Below are 21,944 nucleotides of genomic sequence, written 5' to 3'. Positions count from 1 at the left end.
TCTGGCATAATGTTGTTTGGAAAGAATAGAATTAGATGTGTGCAAATTAATTGTGCTCATCATAAATGTCAACTTAATTTTTTTTGCTTTTTTTGGCATTCATATGCAGAAAAGCAAGTTTGTTCCCCATATTTTGCATGGTCTGCTATCAGAAGAGACTGCTGTTCAATCTACCGTGTGCAGTCTATGCAGGCACCTTCCTGAAGGCAGAGAGAAGAAATCTCTCCTGACAATTCGCTCGGTGAAAAACTGCTTTCAGGGGTGATTCCTTGGATTGACAATCTCTATAGGCACAAGTGGTATAGTTTCTCCGACTGGTCACAAAAGAGGGAGCTGATGCCTAAGTGGCTGCTGTTTACAGCAAATGGGGATAAGGCTTTTGTCAAGGCAGAGGACACACTGAAGTGACCTATCCCGCTGTGTCCCCTGGTGAGTTACACCTAGGACAGGTCACAAAGATAAAGGGCCCTTATGAACATGAGCTCTATTATGCGTGGAACAAATTCTCTCCGATCCTGAGAGACCTGTTCAATTCAATTTCATAGATTTTCCATGGAATTTCACATGTGAACTAACAACCTAAAAAAAACTAATACCCTGAAGGGCGAGAAAATAACCCCCTTTCCATCAGAATGATTTTGAGTGTGTCCAGTGCAAGCTAAGTGAGACACTTAGCTGTCCCCCCAGCGTTTGCTGCTCCAAGGGCGCACCCCTGCCCATGACATGGCCCTTCCTAGAGCAGCACGGAAGAGAAATCCCACGGCACTTTGCCAAGGCACACTCAAAGCAGGTTTGCACACCCAGGCAGAAAGGGCTAAGTTCTGCATAAGGTACAAGAGTTCTTGGCAAACTCCATGTCTAAATTTCAGAGTATTAACCTGGCAACAAGACCACCACATTGTGGCAATAAGTGTCACAGGCTTATTGCGGACAAAGCCTCAGGTGCATTTCTGGACAGTCTATTCTTACAGGCAGCTGCTGTCACTCTAACTACCTCAGTCTTTTCCAAGAAGCAGTGGCAAGGCCATGAGCTCAGAGGACACATCCATGTACAGTTAATTCAATACACTGCACAACTGCAAAGAGTAAATATACTTTATCTACTGTGAGGCTGTAATTTTATAAAAATTGTCTGAGAAAAAAGCTGGGTCTTTTCCCCAAAATCAGTCAGCATGTTGGGATGGAGCTTTTACTGTGTAATGAAATCATACTCCAGTCTGTGGATAGGTTTGCTTCACCTTAAATGGGACACTTGTTCTTACCTATAAATTAATAAGTGGCTGAAATTTTTATATGAAGTTATACATAAGGACAATTTGTTCCCAGTTGGCTACATCCAGGATGCTCAAAATACACACTGAACCAAAACACTTCTAAAATACACACACGTTCTTCTTGGGGAGCGAAGAAGCTGAAATGATCTGTCATGAAGACCATCTCCCCCCCAAAAGCGTCAGTTCTGAGTGAAGCCAACCAGTTTAGTCTTAACTCATCATTGCTCTAGGGGCTTTAGTAAAAAAAAAAAAAAAAAAAAAAAAAGGTCTCTGTAAAGTTTTAATTAATTGATTAATTTTTAATGAACTCAATTCCTAAGAAGAGCATGACCTTCAATATTCCCTGCTTGCCTAGGATTCCATTTTCTCGAGGATCAGTTCTGCATGACCTGCAAAGACCTGGGGAGACTTTGCCCAGTGGATTTCCCCATAGAAGAGGCAGCATCTTACCCTGCATGAAGAAGGAGCTAGGGAAAGTGCTGGCTGCTGGTTTCGAGGAAGGGTAGCCTGGTGAGTCCCTATTGTAGTCGGCAGTGCTTGCTGACGGAGCATAGACCTGAGGAAGGAGAGACAATTTAGTTTTCCTTGCTGCATTGACCCGAGAACCTCAAAGTCCATTACTTAAGAGGAAGCAGGTGCAAAAATGCTAAATTTCTATCGTGTCCATTCCAAATCTGATCAAACCCTAGAACGCTACCCTTTTCAGAATACAGAAGACAACCACCACCACCACCACCAATAAATGCTGAGTATATCTATGTGCCTGGAAAATGGGGAGGGGGGCATATTTTCCAGTCGTAGGCAAGAATACCACGAACTATGTCTTATTAAATATATTATATAATACCCACAGGGCTGTCCTGTCCAAGCAACCATTTTTTTGTTTTGTTTTGAAACATAGATGCCTCTGAGCACATGAAAGGCGACAAGAGAAGGCACATGTCAAGTCTCTCCCTTTTACTTGAACTTTCAATTAAAATTTTTACTTCTGAGAGAAAGAGACAGAGACCCAGAAAATGAATATACTATCCAGACCACAGAAAGTGACAAATACATCTTGGAATATTAAATTCCCATAGTGTCAGCTTTTTGTAGAGCTGCTAAAAAAAAAAACCCATTAAAAGCCCAGATCTACATAGACCACCAACAATCAGCATATACACAGGAAGGGGGGGGCACTCCTTTACAGTTCTTATTATATTTGTGCGTGCAGTAAACTTAAAAAAAAAAGTGTGCCAAAATCCTAATTTACTGAACATTCGTTTACTAATACTCATGAGACTCAGAGAACCAGTCCTTTATAAAAATAGCCTGTGTATTTTCTTGTTTATGTTTTCTTTAAAAAAGAGAGGGTAGTGGAAAAGCATACATTCATAAGGTATAGTTTAACTTTAATTGGTTCCCCCCTTGCCTTTTCTGCTAAATATAATTTTTTTTAAATCCCTATTTTCTTTTGCTCCAGAAGTTCCTCTCTCCAGATGGTCGGAGAGACCGAAACACTGTCATCCTCTTGATGAAAATGGATACCTTCCTGCCTCCATTTTGAAGCAGGCAGCGGCTCACAAAATTGGCAGTGAGCCTACAGTGATATTCACAGGTCACAGTAAAAGAAAGAGAAATTCACCAATAAAACGGCCACTGCAGAGTTACCAAAAAATACTCCCATTTTTTTACAGGGCACATCGAATAAACACCCTAAGAAAAATTATATAATTGCTCTCAGAACATCATGAATCACAAACTAAGCATTAATACAAGGTTTAGGATTTCACAAAGGATAGGTCCACAGAGACAGATGTGGGAAAATATGCATGCACATACACATATCAAATAAATGCTACATATGCCCCACAGTGCCCTTGAAAATTGGGAGGTCCTGGAGATGGAACAAAACAAAAACAAACCAGAAAAAAAAACCCAGGCACACTTTAGAAAACAAGGATTTCCCCTAAGACGTGGAAGGATATCAGCCCATATTACATGGGCTATATTTCACTTTATTTTTTAATTCTCCTCACATTTTAAATATATAAATGTCTATTTGCTTCTATTTCCACAGGGTTTACAATAAGGAAGAAATCTTTTCAATTATCTTTAAGAGACAAAGCATAAACCTCAACCCGGGAACCCCCAAACAAATCAGTACCCTATAGTTCTGTCAAGCAAACCCCAGCATTTTCTTGAAAACTATACAACTCATAAACCAGTTGGGAAATACTACTGAATGTATTCAGAGGAAGTCTTGAGAATAGGATAAAGAGATGAAAGAAACCTTACCATCTAGAGAAAGGGGAAACTGAAAATCAGATCATCTCATCCCAAAGACAAAATGAGCACAATACAACTGCTATACCTACTATGATATTACCTACAGCCCAGGCTGTTAGCCTGGCAGCTGTCTGGCCAGTTGGTCTTACCACAAGCTAAGTGCACTATGTATTACCCCCAAGTTTCGGAAGTCAATATATGTACTATAAAACTGAAAATAAACTCTGACCCCCGCTATATTAAATCATTTTGTATTTTAAAACAATTGAAGTTCTTCTACGATTATATGTAGTTTAATTAAAAAAATTTTTTTTTTGTTTATAGTTTATTTATTTTTGACACAGAGGGAGATAGAGCACGAGTTGCGAAGGGGCAGAGTCAGAATCTGAAACAAGCTCCAGGCTCTGAGTTGTCAGCACAGAACCTGATGCGGGGCTTGAACCCACAAACCATGAGATCATGACCTGAGCCGAAGTCGGATGCTTAACCAAGTGAGCCACCCAAACATCCCAGTTTAATTGTAATTATATTCCGCTCCATTAACTTTAAACATGTATACTGTTATGTCAACACCATGTGATGGCACCTACGAAGTGTCACCTTTTTCCCGATTTGGGCAGAATTAGTCTATATTTCTTCTGGGAGATAAGGACATCTCTTTGGTAATTCTGCTCATGTACAAGGAGGCTACTTGGACTATGAATTATGATCAAGCTCAAATATCTAAGAATAAGATCACTTATCTCAAATTCTTAAGCATTGCCTGCATACACAGTATCTATGGGGTTAAAAAAAGTTTGATATATATTATACTATATAATTTCTATCTTTCTGGTGCTGCAATCAATAAAGACTCTACTTTTTTTTAAAGTTTATTTCTTTTTGAGAGAGAGACAGAGAGAGTGAGTGGAGAAGGGGCGGACAGAGAGGGAGAGAGAATCCCAAACCGGCTCTACACTGTTAGCATGGAGCCTGATGCAGGTCTTGAACTCACGAACTGTGAGATCATGACCTGGGCCAAAATCACGAGTCAGGTGCTTATTCCACTGAGCCACCCAGGCACCCCAAGACTCTTCAGCTAAGATGAAAATCTTATTAACAAGAAATGGACCAATTCTTATGGTAAAAAGGCATCTTTCCCACTTCAAAGATTTTATTTTAAGTAACCTCTACCCCCAACATGGGGCTCACAGCCCCAAGATCAAGAGTCCCATGCTCTGCTGACTGAGCCAACCAGGAGCTCAGTAAAAAGAGTTTTTAAAAGTAAAAAGTAAAAGTAAAAAGAATTAAAGAATCTATTTAGTTCAGCTCCCCTCCTCCATCTTAATGATAAGAAATTCGAAAATGGAATGTTCAAAACAGCCGCTCAAGGTCTGCAACTTGCCCTACATGCACAACGATCAGTGGCTCTTTATTTTAGGTTACTTTCTCTAAAACTAGCAGCAGAGGTATGAGATGGTACTCATGAAAACAGACTGATCATAGTGTTCATACTCAGTTTATCCTTAATATTTTCATCTTAATAAGATGACCAGGAAGCTGCTTCATTATCTTTACTTCGGTCAACTATTTTGCCAATACCTCAACCAAAAGACCTCAAAGTATGGGTTTCAATAATATATTTAATAGAGACACTAAATTCAATAAGAAAAGCTTACATACAATTGATTTTAATTATAAACTTTGGGTAACTAGAAAGATGATTTGTTAACTAAAATTTTTTTTAATTGAACAGAATAATGCCGAATGTCCCAGATGCCTTCAAATAGTCGGACTTATTTTAGTGATGAACACCGAAAAGTCAGCCCAAGAAAAATGAAATAAAAATCCCAAACTCCAGTTCAGTGTACTGAAATGACACCCATCTATGAAACATGAGGAAAGTCTAAAGGGAAACAAAAATCTACACTTTGTTTTTCTCTGATAAGGTAGCTTAGATCAAGGTGACGTTTGGCATTCTGGTCCCTCCCACAAGAGTAACCAAAGAAGTGTGAAGTTTTGTTGCAAAATTGGAAATGGGGAAACGTGGCCAAAGCCCATAGGCTGCAGTTCTTTTAGTGAACTGTTTGTTGAATAAAAGCTTCAAGGGGAACTAATGGCAAAGGAGAGTTATGTTCAAATTTAGCACCATTATGTTTTCTCTTACATTTCTGGATTTAAAACAAAACCATGCATACAGAAATTCTGAGTTTAACAAATCTCTCTAGATAACACTAAACACTGAACTGATAAAAATAAAAAATATTTTCATGCTCTATATTTGGGTTTTGTTGTAATTTGAGAAGTATTACTATATTATATTGGCTGTTTCACCCAATGTTCCTGGTTATCCTTTGCTCAAAAAAATTATACAATATCTTTTTTAAAACAGAACCTCTGCCCATTAGACAAGAAAACTGATTATCCTCTCCACGCCCCCAATCAACCCTCAATTTGTTCTCCACATTCAAGAGTCTCTTATGGTTTGCCTCCCTCTCTGTTTGAAACGCTATTTCCCCCGTCCCTTCCCCCGGGTGATGGGGACTGAGGAGGGCACTTGTTGGGATGAGCACTGGGTGTTGTATGCAAGTGATGAATCACGGGAATCTGCCCCCCAAACCAAGAGCACACTGTACATTCTGTATGTTAGCCAACTTGACAATAAATTAAAAAATAAAATAAAATAAAATCTTCCATTTCAGAAAGAGGAAAACAAAAGAAAGTTAAATTTGGACTTCTTTATATTTTTTCAGTCTGTTTTGTAACTTTCTCAGTGGTTAGGCTATAAATTTATTAGCTTTCAGCCATCGAAAAGTTTAATCATGTTTTGAAAATGGAAATTCTCTTTACTGCTCCTTAGAAATTAAATTTTTCAATGGTTCTTCATCAAAAAAAGAAAGGAAGGAAGGAAGGAAGAAAGAAAAGAAAAGAAAGCCAAGCAAATGTGCACAATGAAGGGAGCAGAATGAATATAGTTTCCCCTTGACGTTCTCATCTTAATCTGTCTTGGTATATCAGTTTCACTTATGAAGATTTAAAATATAACAATGATTACCATTTGTTTGGGGCATCTTGTGGCTATTGTTTTTGTGCCAGCAGCTCTGTACAAGTTACTTCCTATTTTCCTAATGTCATACAGGGTGGCTATTATCAACAGTACCATTCCTACTTCACAGGACTGAAGTACAGGAGAGAGATCTAACGTATTGGCCCAAACCAGCCTGCGTCTGACGGCAAGTTCCGCCAATCATTAGTTAGGCAAACTTGGCCCAGTTCTGTTAACCTCTCTGGTCTCCAGATTCCTACCTGTAAAATGGGAACAAGAGAGCTTGCTATGTAAACTTCTCATGAGAATTAAAGGATAATTGTGTGGGAAACAACTAGTAAATGCCTGGCACATATTAAGCATGCAAAAAAAAAAATAAAGACAATAGGGTTAATAGTGCTGCTATTGTGTTATCTGAACAAATGTGACTCAGAAACATTAGGCCACCATTTTTTTTAAAAATATTTTTTTTAATTTTCATTTCATTTTTATAAGTTTTTAAAAAGTGTTCATTTATTTTTGAGACAGAGAGAGACAGAGCGTGAGGCAGGGAGGGGCAGAGAGCGAGGGAGACACAGAATCCAAAGCAGGCTCCAGGCTCTGAGCTGTCAGCACAGAGCCAGACACGGGGCTTGAACCCGTGAACCGTGAGATCATGACCCGAGCCGAAGCCAGACATTTAACCGACTAAGCCGCCCAGGTGTCCCTTAAGCCACCTTTTCTACATTACTAATCACGGTAAAGGCAGGAGTTGAGTGGGTCATCAGTCTATATTCATTCCATAAAAAACCCCACAACAAAACAATTCCTTGCTCTTAAAAGGCAATGAAAGGTATTTTATTTTATTTTTAAATTTTTAAAAATATGTTTGTTTTTGTGAGGGTGGGGGGAAAGGGCAGAGAGAGGAGGGGACAGAGGATCCAAAGCTGGCTCCCTGCTGACAGCAGAGAGTCCGATTTGGGGCTCAAACCCGCAAACTGCGAGATCATGACTTGAGCCAAAGTCAGATGTTTAACCGACTGAGCCACCCAGGAGCCCCCCAAAACACATTTTAAACTATCAACACAAAGCTACTCTTTAACTGTAGTTTATAGAAATATTCTTATGGGAGTTTCATAATTACCTTTTAAGAAAATAAAACGTGATAAGGCACATTCATAGTAAAACCAATACATACTAATGTTACTTGCTTCCTGAAGTGCAAAGCTAAATTTTCGGGGGATAAAGAGAAGTGGCTACAGACCGTGTGTCAGAAGGTGTGTCACTGAGTGGGAATGAGTAATAACCACTAGGCAGTACAGTGCACCTTTAAATTCCGACCATTACTACCCCTTTATGATTCTGCAAGAACCACCTGAATATAGAATTTAACAGACTTAGGCCCTTAAGGAGAGCTGCTGTCTGCTCCATAATGAGTAAAAAATAACAAAGCAGAATTATGCCTCAGATGCCCAGGTTAGGCTTGCTCAGGGCTCACTTAGTCGTTTAGACCTTGGCAGATTTTATAAGTATTCTAAACCGAGGCAGTGAAACACACAAATGACAAGAGTTTGTAGGGTGCCGCGTGTGATGTTCACAAACCCAGGCCTATGTTTTGATGCCTCCCAGCATCTAATGGGGAAATGTACTTGTAGGTAGATCAGCTCACTACTCAGGCAACTGGGCTGGACTCTCAACTCTTACAATATTGTTTGAAAGACAAGGGTCACAGGAAGAGAAAAGAAAGCCGCATGGCAATGAAACCTCCACATTCAGAGGAGTTGATATGGACACTGTAACTGTGCCATGGGACCAAGTGAAAGGTATATTGCTAACTGATCTATAAAGCAAGGGGAAGATGTACTTGAGTCATCAGAGAGTAAGAGAAGGATTTGGCAGAATAGTAGAAATTACCCAGCTCTGGAGTCAGACTAACTGGGTTCAGATTCCAGCTCTCACAATTAATTGTGAGCTGGATGGCAGTATAGTGAATCTCAGTTTTCTCCCTTGTGAAATGAAGTTATTCTTCCTGTGAGCATTAGAGATAATATCTGTCACGCCTAATTCTTAATCCATTATGGCCACTCAATCAATGGAATTATTATTTATGTCTTGTAAGTGCTAGTCGCTGCCTATCGCTATTTTTAAGAGGTATCTAGAACGGGGCTATCCAGTGCAGTAGCCATTAGTAATATGTAGTTATTTGAATTAAGCTTAATTAAAATTACATAAAGTTAAATATCCATTCCCTCAGTCACACTAGAGACATTTCAAGTGCTGCACAGCCTTATGTGGTCAATGCTACCATACTGGATATCCCTAACATAGAACTCTCCTACCACGGCAGAAAGCTCTGTGGGGAGCACAGGTGTAGACCCATGCTGGTCTGTGAAGAGTCCTCCTGGGCCATACCCTCAGTACAATTACACCTGTCACAACAATGCCAACCCATTTAAGACTTGATATTCGCTTTAGGCTGGAAGAGAAAGAAGTCCTTTGGTGGCCTAGCTGGGGAGGCAATGTCTTGGCACCCCTAGTACGTAGCATACAGCAGGTGGTAATAAATGCTGATGCTACTGAATGGCAGGATATTTACATTTTCGTTTTATTTATTACTTTTAGAGCTCCTTGTACTACTACATATTTTTAAAAATCCTTTTTAGAACCATCTGCCCAAATTCCTGCAAATTGCACCAAGTGGGACATGAGGCAAGAGTATCTGTGACTCTCGGTTTCTGGATGTGTAGGAAGCAGAAGAAATTCTTCAACTGCGATTCTGTCCTTGGCCCTTAGTGTCTTTGGCAAAGGAATTATAGTTAGACATGGTGTGATCACTTTTTCTAGATGATAAAAGTTGAACAGATGTTTTAGGTTTTTCTGATCATGTGGTTTCACATTATTGGTAATTGGGTCCCTCTATTCTACTCTCTCTTCATTTTTATTACTTTTTCTTTTTTTTAATCTTTTCATTTGACTTTTTTACAGATGCTCCCTTCTCTTTTCACAATACTTTTCCACTTGCTGCCCTCTGTCCTGTCTCTAAGCATCATATTTTTAAAGCTCAAATGCTTTCAACCTTATTTTACAAATGAGCAAAGGAAGAGGTTAATGGACAGAGCCCAGGGCCCCTGATTTCGCATCAAATCCCCTAGGCACTCTCCTTTCTAAAGTCTTTTCTAACTTCATAACTTAGGTATTCTAATGGGCAGTAAAATGTCATAAAAGGTTAATAAACAGATTCAAGTAATGGATTTGAGTCAGTTATCATAAGGTTTAAAGGCAGTTAATAATGCTCAAGGGCATATAACCGTCAGGCAGTAAATAATCCAAGAGTGCAAAACACTAAAACCAATAGCAAACTATGGAATAAAAATTATTAACCTGATATAGTCTCACTACAATACATACATTAAGTCTAGGAACACTTGCCAATGGAAGAAATCCTACTTCAATTCCAGGTAATGGTTAAAAGGCAATTCACACTGTTGTCACATAAATAGGAAATCTATTCAGAGATAACACATAAATGTCTGCTGTATATTGACAAACTGATGGGTATTTAATTATAAATGGAAAATTTCAGAGGTGTAGGCTAATGAAATTATGAAGTTTTTATGACCATCTAAATTACTTAAAAGTTTTATAGGAATTAACCAAATAGTTCTAAATGCCCTAAAATAACTCATAGTAAGAAGAGTTTTTTATTCCACAAACTATCTTTATTGGTAGTCTTAAAAAAATCACATTTATCTAAACATGTGTAAAATATACCATTAATGTATATGATATTCCTATTTTATTGTCACTAACAAGCAATTACCTGTCTTCACTCTCCCATATTGCATCACAAAGAGAATATAGGATCCCCCTAAAGAAATTCCTCAGTATGTAATATATTTAAGAACACAGTCACTTTGAACATCCATCTATACATCCCATCACAAATATCACATGTAATTTTTCCATTCTTCTACGTATCAGCTGAGTTTTGATGATCTGTTCATGGTCTGATCAGTATATCAAATCTAAAGCTAAATACTATAAATGAACTACAGCCAAGAGTTTGATTCTTCGCAGCCCCCAAATTTCCTGTTCTGTGTTAAGTAGTAAAATTGTGAGAATTTAATTCCCTTCTTTGTTTCTTTACCAATCAAATTCTGAAACTGGAAGACATCACAAAGACCCAAAAGAAAATCACAGGAAGGAGGAGGAGGCCTTGAGCCATCCCAAGGGGCAAGACTCCGGAGTTGCTAAAGCATGACGCAGACCCGAGTAGCCTGCAACAATGCCTTTCCCTACAAGTGCACCCTTTCTGCAGCAAGATCGGCGATTACACAGTGAAAAAGTGAGCTGGACCCATTACTAAGTGTGTCCTCCCGTGTGCAAGCCCCCCCAGGAGCTATGAAAAACCTGGTGTTTTATAAGGGCAGGCAGCTCTATTTTATTCTTTCTTTCCTTCAAATAAAAGGGCGAGGATATTCTTATTTTTTTTATATAGCTAGCTAGAGTATATTTTTCAAATCTCTGGATCAAATTTCAAACTCTAAAAATAAAATGAATCCACATAGCCTTTGACATGTATAAATATTTACAAGGGAGGAAAAAAAATCCTGTTTCAATTTTTTGAAAAGGCATTAAGAACTACTAATAGTTGTACAATAATATTATTGGAATTTAAATCTACATAGCGTCTTATTATTTTAGAAGGATTTTCAAGATGTTACCATTGCAAACCTGAGATAGCAAAACAGTCAGGGGAGGTATGGTTTGGCTTACTGTGCCAGGATACAATAGATATTAAATCGCATATATGATAAACTAGATCTATTGTAGATACAGAACATTTGAGATTTTTAAAAATGTTTATTTATGTTGAGAGAGTGGGAAGGGGCAGAGAGAGAGGGGGAGAGAGAATCCCCAGCAGGCTCTGCAGCAACAGCACAGGGCCCGATGCAGGGCTTGATCACACAAACTGTGAGATCATGACCTGAGCTGTAATCAAGAGTGGGATGCTCAACTGACCGAGCCACCCAGGTGCCCCAGAACATTTTGAGATTTTTGAGTTGTTTTCACATATTATCCTACAACCACCTCAGTATATACAGGAGTTACCAATTAGAAACAAAGAAAAGAAGTAATTAATTATGGATCATAGCTTAACACTCTCCAGAAGTGGAAACGGACCTGGTCCCAATGCCTGCCAGCCCAAAGCTCTTGTCACACTTGGCATGAAAAACTAATGTTGATGATAAAAATAGCTAACACTGTACTTAGGATCTGCCAGATACTATTCCAGAAAAAAAAAAGTACATATACTCATTTTGTCTATACACTGACACTGCTGTTGATTATCATCTTAATTTTACAAATAAGGAATCTAAGAGAGAGGTTAAGTAACTTGCTCAACGTCTTAGTTAAGTGGCAAATTGGGCAAAATCACATAGTTTAGTTTCAGACTTTGGGCTATCACTACCATTCTACAACATTATCTCTTAGCAGCTAAGAATTCTTTCCAGGGTGTTGATGGACTTCCTACCAAAACCCAGCTTTGTGAATCCTGGGTCCCTTATGTACATGCCCTGGCCAGTTAGTAGCCAGGGGGCTGAGAATGCGGTTTTGCCCAAAGAGAAGAACACAAGGTGACTGCAGTCCAGGGGGCACCGAGGAGGCTGTGGAGCGCTGCTTCAGGAGGACCATTCATCTGTCTTCCAGGCACGAAGCAGAGCAAAGGAGTAGCAGGTGTCAATAGTTTTGTTCAACATGACTAAAGTCAGACAGAAGTGAAGTAATCAGCTGCCAGTGACATTGGCATTTAGAGGTGAAACCAGACCCAGGAATAAATACCAGGACACTAAACTGATAAAAAGCACCATACTATTACTTAAAGCATTCAGGGGAAGTGTTAATATAGTTCCGCCTATGTGTACTAGCCTCTGGCTCCAAATACTTCTTTTATTTTTACACCTGCATTTCTCTTGTTCTTGGCACGAAGTGAGCAGACACTGTATGTTTGCTATTACTTTCAACGTGGTATATCACAGGAATGCCCAATGCCAACATTCTGAGTACCTTGGCCCTAGCTGAGCATACCTTAAACTGATTAAGTTACACCTGGCTAAAGATCTCTTGAAACACTTAATTGCACAAAATTTGGTCCAGGTGAAACCTGACGTCTTCCTGGTTACATTCCTTATGTTACTTATTCACATGGGACTTGGCTTCGTCACCAGGCTCAGGATTGGCACACATAAACGACTGTGGATGTTAAGTGCATCACAACTCTTTAATATGTTCCAAACACCTAGCCAATTTGTTTCCAAGCTTTTATTTACTGACTGCTCATTGGAGATTAAAGGTAATGTTAAGAAGAACATGACTTCTAATTTCTATTAATTATTATTTCTACTTATTTTAAACCTTAAACAGATGTAACTGAATTATTTTTATCTCTACTGCTATCACATCAAATTCATGATTGTTCATTATTTCTCACGGATCATATCCCATTTCAACACTATTTTTTCTCTTTGGCAACCAGTTGTGTGCTTTTTTAAGACAACACCTACTGTTTCTTGAGGAGGTGTTGGAACAGCAAAATAGTGTTGGTTAAATATGCCAATAAATAGCTTTGTGACCTCTGAAAGTATTGTTTCAACAATAAATGAGGGCAGCATATCTTCCAGATGAAAACAAATTCTATGGTTCTACAACAAAGAGAGAAATCAATTTGAGGTTATTCCAATGTTGATTATTGCTTCTTCAATAGCCAACGGAATGCTAAGAAGGCCTGTTCAAGACAGCTGATTGCAGAAACAACGAGGTTTAAATAAATATGAAAAAATGTGTAAGTGTGTTATGTGTGTGTGTGTGTGTGTGTGTGTGTGTGTGTGTGTGTGTAGTACTGGACATGGAATAGGCTCAAGTAGTGACTGAGTACATGCATGCATGAATGAATGAATGAACAACACTGACTATAAGACACATGCCAAATTAAGATTAACATCATAAAAGAAACATTCATTGTTCTGCCAAAACAGATTTTCGTGCTCTTCTCTGTTTGAGGGGTGGGCTTGTGTGAGAAGGTGGAGACAATGACCTATAATGGTCCGTACTTAAGGGTTCTAAGAGCATACCCCATGCCTTTCCTTTTGAACTCAAGGCCATAGGCTGATGACTAAAGACGAGAGCTGATAACATCCACTGGATGTTATTTAATAGATTTATCTTTTAAAAAGGGATATAAGCTCAAATAAGTTTGGGCACAACTGGCATAAACAAATAACTTCAATGCTGCAGACCTTAGTTAATAAACATTACCATGAGGGGTAAAAACCTACATTCCTGGAAAAAGTCACAGGGTCACAAACCCGTTTTTTCACATGTCTTCGATAATCCCCGATCTCAGGAAATGTTATCTTCTGCTAGCAGCTGAGTATTCAATGTGATGAGTTCTCAGACCTTTTCTCAAGAAGTCACTTTCAGAAAGAATGCAAAAAAAGTGAAGAAGTTATGAGGGTACCGAGAGGGCTTTACAAGAGAAAGCACCGCCAGAGAAAAACGCTGATTACGTTATAGTCGGAACTTGTGCAACCTGAATGTGCTACTCCTATCCCTCCATTCCTGGGTCTTCAGGGCTGCATTTGTGCATATTAAGCACAGACAATGGCCCGAGAGCCATCATTCCTAAGCACATGCTTCTTCCCAGGAAGCAAGAGGGATTAGAGAGAAAGCTGTGTCAAAGAGAAGCTGAAAGATACTTTCAAAAGTAGAGACCCAACCAAGTAGGAATAAAAAGATGGTAAGACCAAGGTTCTAACTGATACTGCAAAGACAAAGTGGTCAAAGAAACAATTCACAAAAGGGATATGTACTTCTCTAGTTACTTTCCTTGCTTGAACTTAACAGTGTAGAAGGGAGTTTGGTAAAATTATATGATTTTCCATAAGGAAGGTCGTATCTTCATAGTGTTTTAAATTAGAAAGGCTTTCTGTTTTCATTACCTTAGTTAAGAATCACTTTGAGACAGATTATCTATCCAAGAAGTCAACCATCTCATCCATCTTTTACATTGGGAGACAAAAGATGGGAGAGATTTTACATGACTGGATGGAGACAGGAAGAGGGCTATGATCTAGCTAGGTTTTTGCTCCAAATCAGAATTATTAGCATTTGATCAGTATGTCCTTCCAAAATACATACAGACAAAGGAATCTGGAGATCAAATTTTTGTATTAATAAATGAGATCTACTAATGTTAACTAGAGTTAAGATGAACTCTATGCTGTGCTTGGTGCATCAAGCTTAACTCTGGGTGCTTGAAATAGCTGCCTTCATCTTCTGTTTGATAAGAGAATTTTTATGAACAATTTGGTGAGTTTACAATTTGGTGAGGTTTTGAACAGGAATCATTGCCATGTTACACTGTAAAATCATTACCCCAGCTCCCATTCACGAAAGTGAAAAAAAAAGCATGAATTATCTCCTTTCTGTCAAAACATATGGCCCTAACTCCTTTCAACTAAAAACAAACGCATGAAATAATTACTGAATCTCTGACTCTATGACATAGACTGAAATGAAAAAAAAAATGTTCAAATGGTCTATGCCTCTGTCCAATCAACCACTTTTTTATCTATTATCCATTCAAGTACCTGCCTCTCTCTCACTCACAGGGCAAACTCTTAGATAAAATCAGCCAGCAATATTTCACTGAGATTGTAGCTAACACAAGCCTAGGTGTTTTGGTACATAAAGAACAAACAAACAAACCTGGAACTCCAGAACTGTCGTTAGGAGCCAGTCAGGAGAATTCTGACATATAACAAGCAACCAGAAAACATGTGTAAATAAGTAGTATTTATTATCCCCTTAGAACAGGGTTATTCAAAGGAAACTTCTTAAAAGACATGGGGGTTAATCAAGAAGGGCAAGAATATTCCTGAAAGGGGACTAGGCAACGGAAGAACAAATTACCACCAATAAACAGTGCATCTCTTCAGGCACATTTAAAATATAATGACTTTCTCCAATACTTGAATTTCAGCACATTTTTTTCATTTGATCTAAGTTTTCTTAATTTTAAAGATATGCTACTGACTACCTCAAATATTTTTTCTGGGATAATGAGGGCATAAATAAATATAAACAACAGTAATTACTTTAACAATAAAAATTATAGTAAGAATGCCCCTTTGATTTTTTTTCCCAAGAAAAAAAACTTTGATAACTAAATTACTTTGTTCAATAATTTTGAATCTTCAAAACTAGAAATGTAAAATCCAGATGATTGCTTAATATTAAGATAAGGGAAGCAGTTTAAAATTCTCAGTGTTGAAGAAATTAATGAAACATTTTTTTACAAGAGGAACACTACAGTTTTACATAATAAAAGGCCCACAATTGATTTTTGTCTCTTTTTTTCTTCCTTGATAAATTAGTATCTAGTGAGAACTTGAGAGAAATGTTAAAAGGAAGCAAAAGGATATTTCCTTTTTTTTTCTTTTACCTGCCAGAGAAATATCCATGAAACATATAATTCTTTGCTTATATAATTAGGACCCATTAGGTCCTTTGACTGGAACTGCCCAATCCTAGGTAGGCCTGGAATTTCCTAATCTCTAGATCGATGGGTTATGTGCCCACCATGTGTGTATTTGTGCATGTCTGTGTGCATACTTATGTGTGTCTATGATAATATTACAGGTTTATAAGACATAGCAGCAGGGGGACGGGAAGGATCTGTTTAATGGGTATAGAGTTTCCTCTGGGTGTGATGGAAATGTTCTGAGACTAGACAGAGGTAGTTGTTCAACTTTGTAATGTATCAAATATCACTGAACTGTTCATTTTAAAATGGTTAATTTTATGTCATGTGAATTGCACCTCAATCAAGGCAAACAAAACAAAACAGAGTAGCAGGCTCATAACAAAATATTAGTGAGGACCTATCAGTAAGGAGATGGTATTCCAGCAGTAGTGAGGACCAACAACAATGGGCCAAACTTCTTAAGCAATATACCTTGTCATCAGTTCATAGATGGGAAACTTGGGTAAATAATGTAGATTTCTTAGGAGACGAGGCTGTGCTTCCACTGAAATAAAAACTGCTCTCTCATCAAAGTCACTCATTGTTAGCAAACTCAATGTTCTTCCTTCTACCAAGATGCACTTAGGGCTTAATGAGAGCATACATATGCCAAACTTATCAAACTGTACATTCAAATATGTATGATTTGCTTTATATCAGTTATACCTCAACAGATCTGTTAAGGACTTTTTTTAAAAAAGGAGGTGAACTTAAGATTCTCCTTCATTGCCAAAGTAAGTGAGTTAACCAGCTATAAATAACGGTCTCTAATGTGCTCTAAGGAGCGAGAGACCATCGTTCCACTTCTGATTCTATCGCTCATTAATTGACTACAGGTAGGTCATTAACCTCTCTTTCAAGCTTATGATATTTATTTGGTAAATAGAGATCATAACATCTGCTGCTACGCAGAGATGCGGTGCAAATAAAACAAGATCATGCACTGAGGAAACACCTCAGAAAAGTACGGACCTCCAGGGATCTGATTTGTATAGCATGCTCAGGGTCCCAGTGATGCTTGCAGTATTTTTGATGGTGACGAGTCTGTGTTCTTTAGTGGAAAACTTCTTAATATGAGAACCCCCTACTCAGCTTTTTTCTCTAACAAGTACAAACAGAAAGGGTACTAGTGCTACAAGATAGACAGGATTAAGGACCAAAAATCTTTTAAAAATAATGAGTTCAGTAAGTTAATAAATATATTTTTTCTATTTTTTAATGTTTGTTTATTTTGAGAGAGAGCAAGTGACTGCATACACGTGAGTGGGGGAGGGGCAGAGAAGAGAGGGAGAAACCCAAGCAGGCTCCAAGCTGTCAGCACAGAGCCTAATGTAGGCCTTGAACTTGTGAACCATGAGATTATGACCTGAGCTGAAATTCAGACTCGGATGCTTAACTTACTGAGCCACCCAGATGCCCCAAATATATTTCATCTTCTAACCTTTCCCAGCATTTTACTTTAGAAATGTGAATTTTATGAAGTATAGAAGTCATTTTTCCAATAGAATGCTATGGGCTCCTTAGGGGCAAAGGATGTGACTTGAAGCACATTGAAGGCAATGGCTTGACCACAGCAGGTGCTCAATAAATAGTAACTGAGCAAGCAAGGGAAATGGCAAGAGGAAAAGAGGACCAATTCTTTCCTTCACTTGCAAAGTTTACATGGCAGATTTTTAGCAGAGAAGCACTTCACAGAAATATTATTATCTCGCATATCTCTGTTGAGAAAAATTGTCCTCTGAATCAGGAATGGCTTCTTCAAGGTACTGCACACGAGTGTGCACCTCTGGCCTCATCCCAGGAAGAGGAGTTCATATGGAGATAACGCAGAAGTGTAAGATATTACACCGTAGTCACACTCTCAAGGAACTCATCCACATAGAATTTATGAATATCGCTGACTTGCGCTACTTGTGATGCCTGTTTCTTAGTTTCTGGGTCCAGATTTTAAAAATAAAGATTGCATGAAACTACCATAGTCAGTCTATGCCTTTAATTAAAAAAAAAAAATAGGCTGAGAAACTCAAACAAGTCACAGGCAGGTTAAGAGCACATGGGGTTTTCCATCATTTCCATTTAACAGGAACCCCCACACAGACTGGACTCTGAGAAGAGCATAACTCGGGATACAAACCTCAAGCTGCACTCACCTCTTTAAGCCCCCTCCCTTTCCATCTGCCATATGATTCGTCCTATTCTTTACGGCTCTGTTCAAATCTGCTTCATCTCATTGGTTTGGATGGCTCACTTTGCCCTTCACATGTCTTCTATCTTGTGTTGCTGTCTTCTGTTTTATACTTATGATCTGTTTTCCCAAATATGTTCCAATTCCCTGGGGGGTGTGTCTCATTTTCCTTTCCTTCTCTCTTTCTAGTAGATATAAAGATGCTTGATGCTCATTTTCTGATGGTGGTGATGATGGCAATGACAACAATGATGGAAAAGCAGCCTGCCGTGCCCTTCCTCCACACCCACCACCCCAGCAGAACTGCTCAAGAGTTCACAGATGCTGCGGCCAAAGGTCACTATTATCTCTCAGCAACATGTGACACTGTTGACTACTTCCTCTTTCTAGTCAGATTTGCTTCCCTTGGCTTCAGTGACTGTTTTCCTGGTGTTCCTGCTATCCCTCTGGACTTTTAAATTCAATGACCCCTTGGGCATACCCATTTGGAGGGCTCCTTATTACAGTCATGATAAAATCTCAACTCCTTAAAAGGGCACACAAGGCACTTTATGATCTGACCACCGTTCATCTCTTTCTTCAGTCTCTACTATCCTTTGGCACCATGAGCTCCAGTCATCCTGAACTATTTCCAAGTAACAGTATATGCCATGCTCCTCCTTGATCCAGTTATTACCTTTGAATTTTGCCTGCTTAACACCCATTCATTCTTGGACCTCACTTCCTCCAGGCCAAATGTGGAACAGGTGTCCCTTCTGTGTCCACTTTGGCTGTCTGTGCTCCCCCAACAGAGCATTATCAAACTACATTTTATCTGCCTATTTCCTTGTCCATCTCATGTCTGTCTTGTTTAGGCTATATTCCAGCACCTAACTCATGGCAGGCATTGAAGCTTCTTACCGCCATTTGAGTGAAGGAGTTAGGAAAAGTACATTAAAATGTTTTCTTCAACAATCAAAATAACTTCCTGAAATAGGAAAGATGAAATCCACCACCTCTCCAAAACTTCAAACTGATAATCAAGGATGATGGTGCTAGTCCAAAGAACAGATGTAAGAGTTTGTCCAACTACAAGTCAATGACTTACCTTCAGTGGGAAGGCCTGAGGCTCTGGCTGGTTTTGTTCCCTAAATTCCCTTGTGTTCTGGTCCTGTACTTAAAGCCAGATGCCAAAGAACAAGATACTAAGAAGAGAGAATAAGAGGTCTGTGCAGCGGTCCCAGGACTTAGAATCCCTAATGTTGGCTCCCTTGAGTGCATTGTGGAATAGAGAAAGCAAATTTCTACCACGCACAGAGAAGGGCACAGAGCTCAGGAGTGAGCGAGAGCGGGACTCTGAGCTTGGTAGTGGACAGCTGGGCTATCACCATTAATGCTAAGGGTGGGTACCATTCATCGTCATGAGGCTTTTACCTGCAATAGTTTATCACTTTGATTTAACAGGCAACACCAATTTCTGGGCCAGTTGTTTTCTCTTTTTTAATAAGGACGCTTTTCTTCTGTTGCACAGCAGTCAGACCAAAGAGCTCCAGGCCAGTGTGACTGTTCCTAGGGTGTTTTCTAAAAGATTCTGTTGTGAACCAAGTCAGTGAGAAAACACATTTCTTGGAATGTGATGCTATTTTTGAGCTTATAATTGAAAAAATTTAAACTGCAAGTAATTAAGTATATGGGGGAACACACCAAAGGTGGCTCATATTTAGGCACGTGGTAAACTGATTGGCCGTTGAGCTGGGAGGCTCCAAGATTAGAGGCGGGTGGGCGGACCCATGCCTGGTGTGTGTTCAGTGTCTCATACTAGTTTTCAAATGTCATGGGCTCAGCAAAACCCAAAACACATTTCTCAGCACTTCTATTTTTCAACCCATATGTATTTCGAGAGACATCTAATTCATATGTTTCTGATTTATTTACATGTAAGTCATCAGAATGTTGTTTTGTATGAACCATTTGATGTCCAGGAAGCCTGGTGAGCCTTCTCTTTGAGGTTTTTTGTTTTTTTTTTTTTTCTCCTTAGGATCAGGAAGCCATCCATGATTTGCAAATAGTAAAAAAAAAAAAAAAAAAAAAAAGAACCTTCCAACAAAACAAAACAGAAAGAAAACTCATCAAAATCCCCAATATTTTTCCCTCAAAGGTTCAGATTTTGTTCAAAAGGAGGTGGTGTGAACTTTGAGCACAGTTCTGTAGTTGGCAGACTTGGCACTTTCCTGTTCCTGATTGACACTGCCCTCCTAGAGGGTAGTAATGTCTTCCTTGTGGACATAAAAGTGCATATTTGCAACGTATGGACAAGAACAGGTCTTAACGAGAGGTGATGAGCTCTTCACAGATTAAGGGAATGTGTTCTGCAACATGGTATCTGGGGCCAGGGAGGGGGGGGGGAGTCTCCACATCCAGAGAGAGGAAAGTAGTTATCACTTTTCCAGGAGAACCCTGAGAAAATGAACAGCATTTTTCATTCCACTAGGGATTTCCTAGGCCTCCTCTTTCCTCAATTTATAAAAGTTATTCTAATTCAAGTATGACCTGATAGTTGCTTGCATACATTTTAAAAAGGCCACCATAATATTATAAATGTTTCTCACTTAAAGTGAGTAATTACAAACTTAAGAAAAGAAAGAAAGAAGGAAAAGAAAGAACATTAGTAATTTTTAGTATTACCAAGAAATGAGTTAGTCGGAGGATTCCTATATTAAGACTTTTGACAAAGCAGGCTTTCTTTTTCTTTAATAAGGACTAATGTGCCATATATTGAGCACATGTAAGGGTTTTCTTTCTGTGTATTTTAGGATCATTGGTGTCTCTATAAATTCGACCATTTAAAAAGATACTCCAAAATGTAGGAATATTTTAGAGGACTGAATAAAGTTTCAATAGTGGGTAGTTTTTTAAAAAAGAAATTGTATATAAAAAGGTTGCTTTCTCTGGAAACTTACCTAAATTTCAGTCCCAAAACCAAATTAATACTGGGCAAGAAGCATAAAGCTGGTCTCTAACACTATCTCATGCCTCTGTACTGCATCTCTAAAATATAGACCCCCGTTTCCCATCAGACTCTTTGTCCTCTGTTGGGGAGACAGATTAGGAATGCCAGTTAATCTGAGCAGGGCCGGAAAGATTTCTACCTATGCTGCCTTTCAAAACTGAGACATCTCTCTTCCCTAAAACTCTTTTCCATTTTCCCATTTCAAAACCAGAATGGTTAGAGCTGAAAAGATTCAAAAAGTCTTCTCAAATCAAATATCTCCCCAGCACAGCTGCTGTTAAGTGACCCAACATGTTCTCAAACAGGCTTACAGCCCGTACGCTACATTATTTTGCTATGAGTTCTCAATACCATATATTTCAGGAAAGCAATGATTAAAAAAAAAAATAACCAAGCTGGACTTCTCAATACATCAGTCTTCGAAAGCAGTTAATACGGCACGAGCAGCAAGTAGACATGTTAAGACTTAAGCTGTCAAACTGAATGGTGATTTACGGTTATAATATGTGTCCAGTAACCAAATCTCCACTATTAAAAAATATGACTGGAGAAAATCAATTAATCACTAGTTACTGTGAATTCAAACACAGCTCAGAGGACAGAATTGTATTAAATTGTAGGAACGTTACCAAATAGCA

General features: G+C 38.7%; 1 protein-coding gene across 17 annotated transcripts in view; it reads right to left on the bottom strand.

Annotated features, from left to right (window-relative positions):
• TCF4 (transcription factor 4) overlaps positions 1-21,944 on the bottom strand; it is a 350,902-nt gene that overhangs the window by 49,746 nt on the left and 279,212 nt on the right. For all 17 annotated transcript variants that reach the window (XM_029921438.1, XM_029921450.1, XM_029921434.1 and 14 more), the window contains one exon: positions 1,725-1,830. In XM_029921438.1, the coding sequence (XP_029777298.1) occupies positions 1,725-1,830 (106 nt within the window). The remainder of the gene's footprint in view (positions 1-1,724; positions 1,831-21,944) is intronic.

The sequence above is a fragment of the Suricata suricatta genome, chromosome 14, assembly GCF_006229205.1.
Source record: "Suricata suricatta isolate VVHF042 chromosome 14, meerkat_22Aug2017_6uvM2_HiC, whole genome shotgun sequence".
NCBI lineage: Eukaryota > Metazoa > Chordata > Mammalia > Carnivora > Herpestidae > Suricata > Suricata suricatta.
The sequence above is the reverse complement of the archived record's forward strand: the minus strand, read 5'-3'. Positions and strand labels throughout refer to the sequence as shown.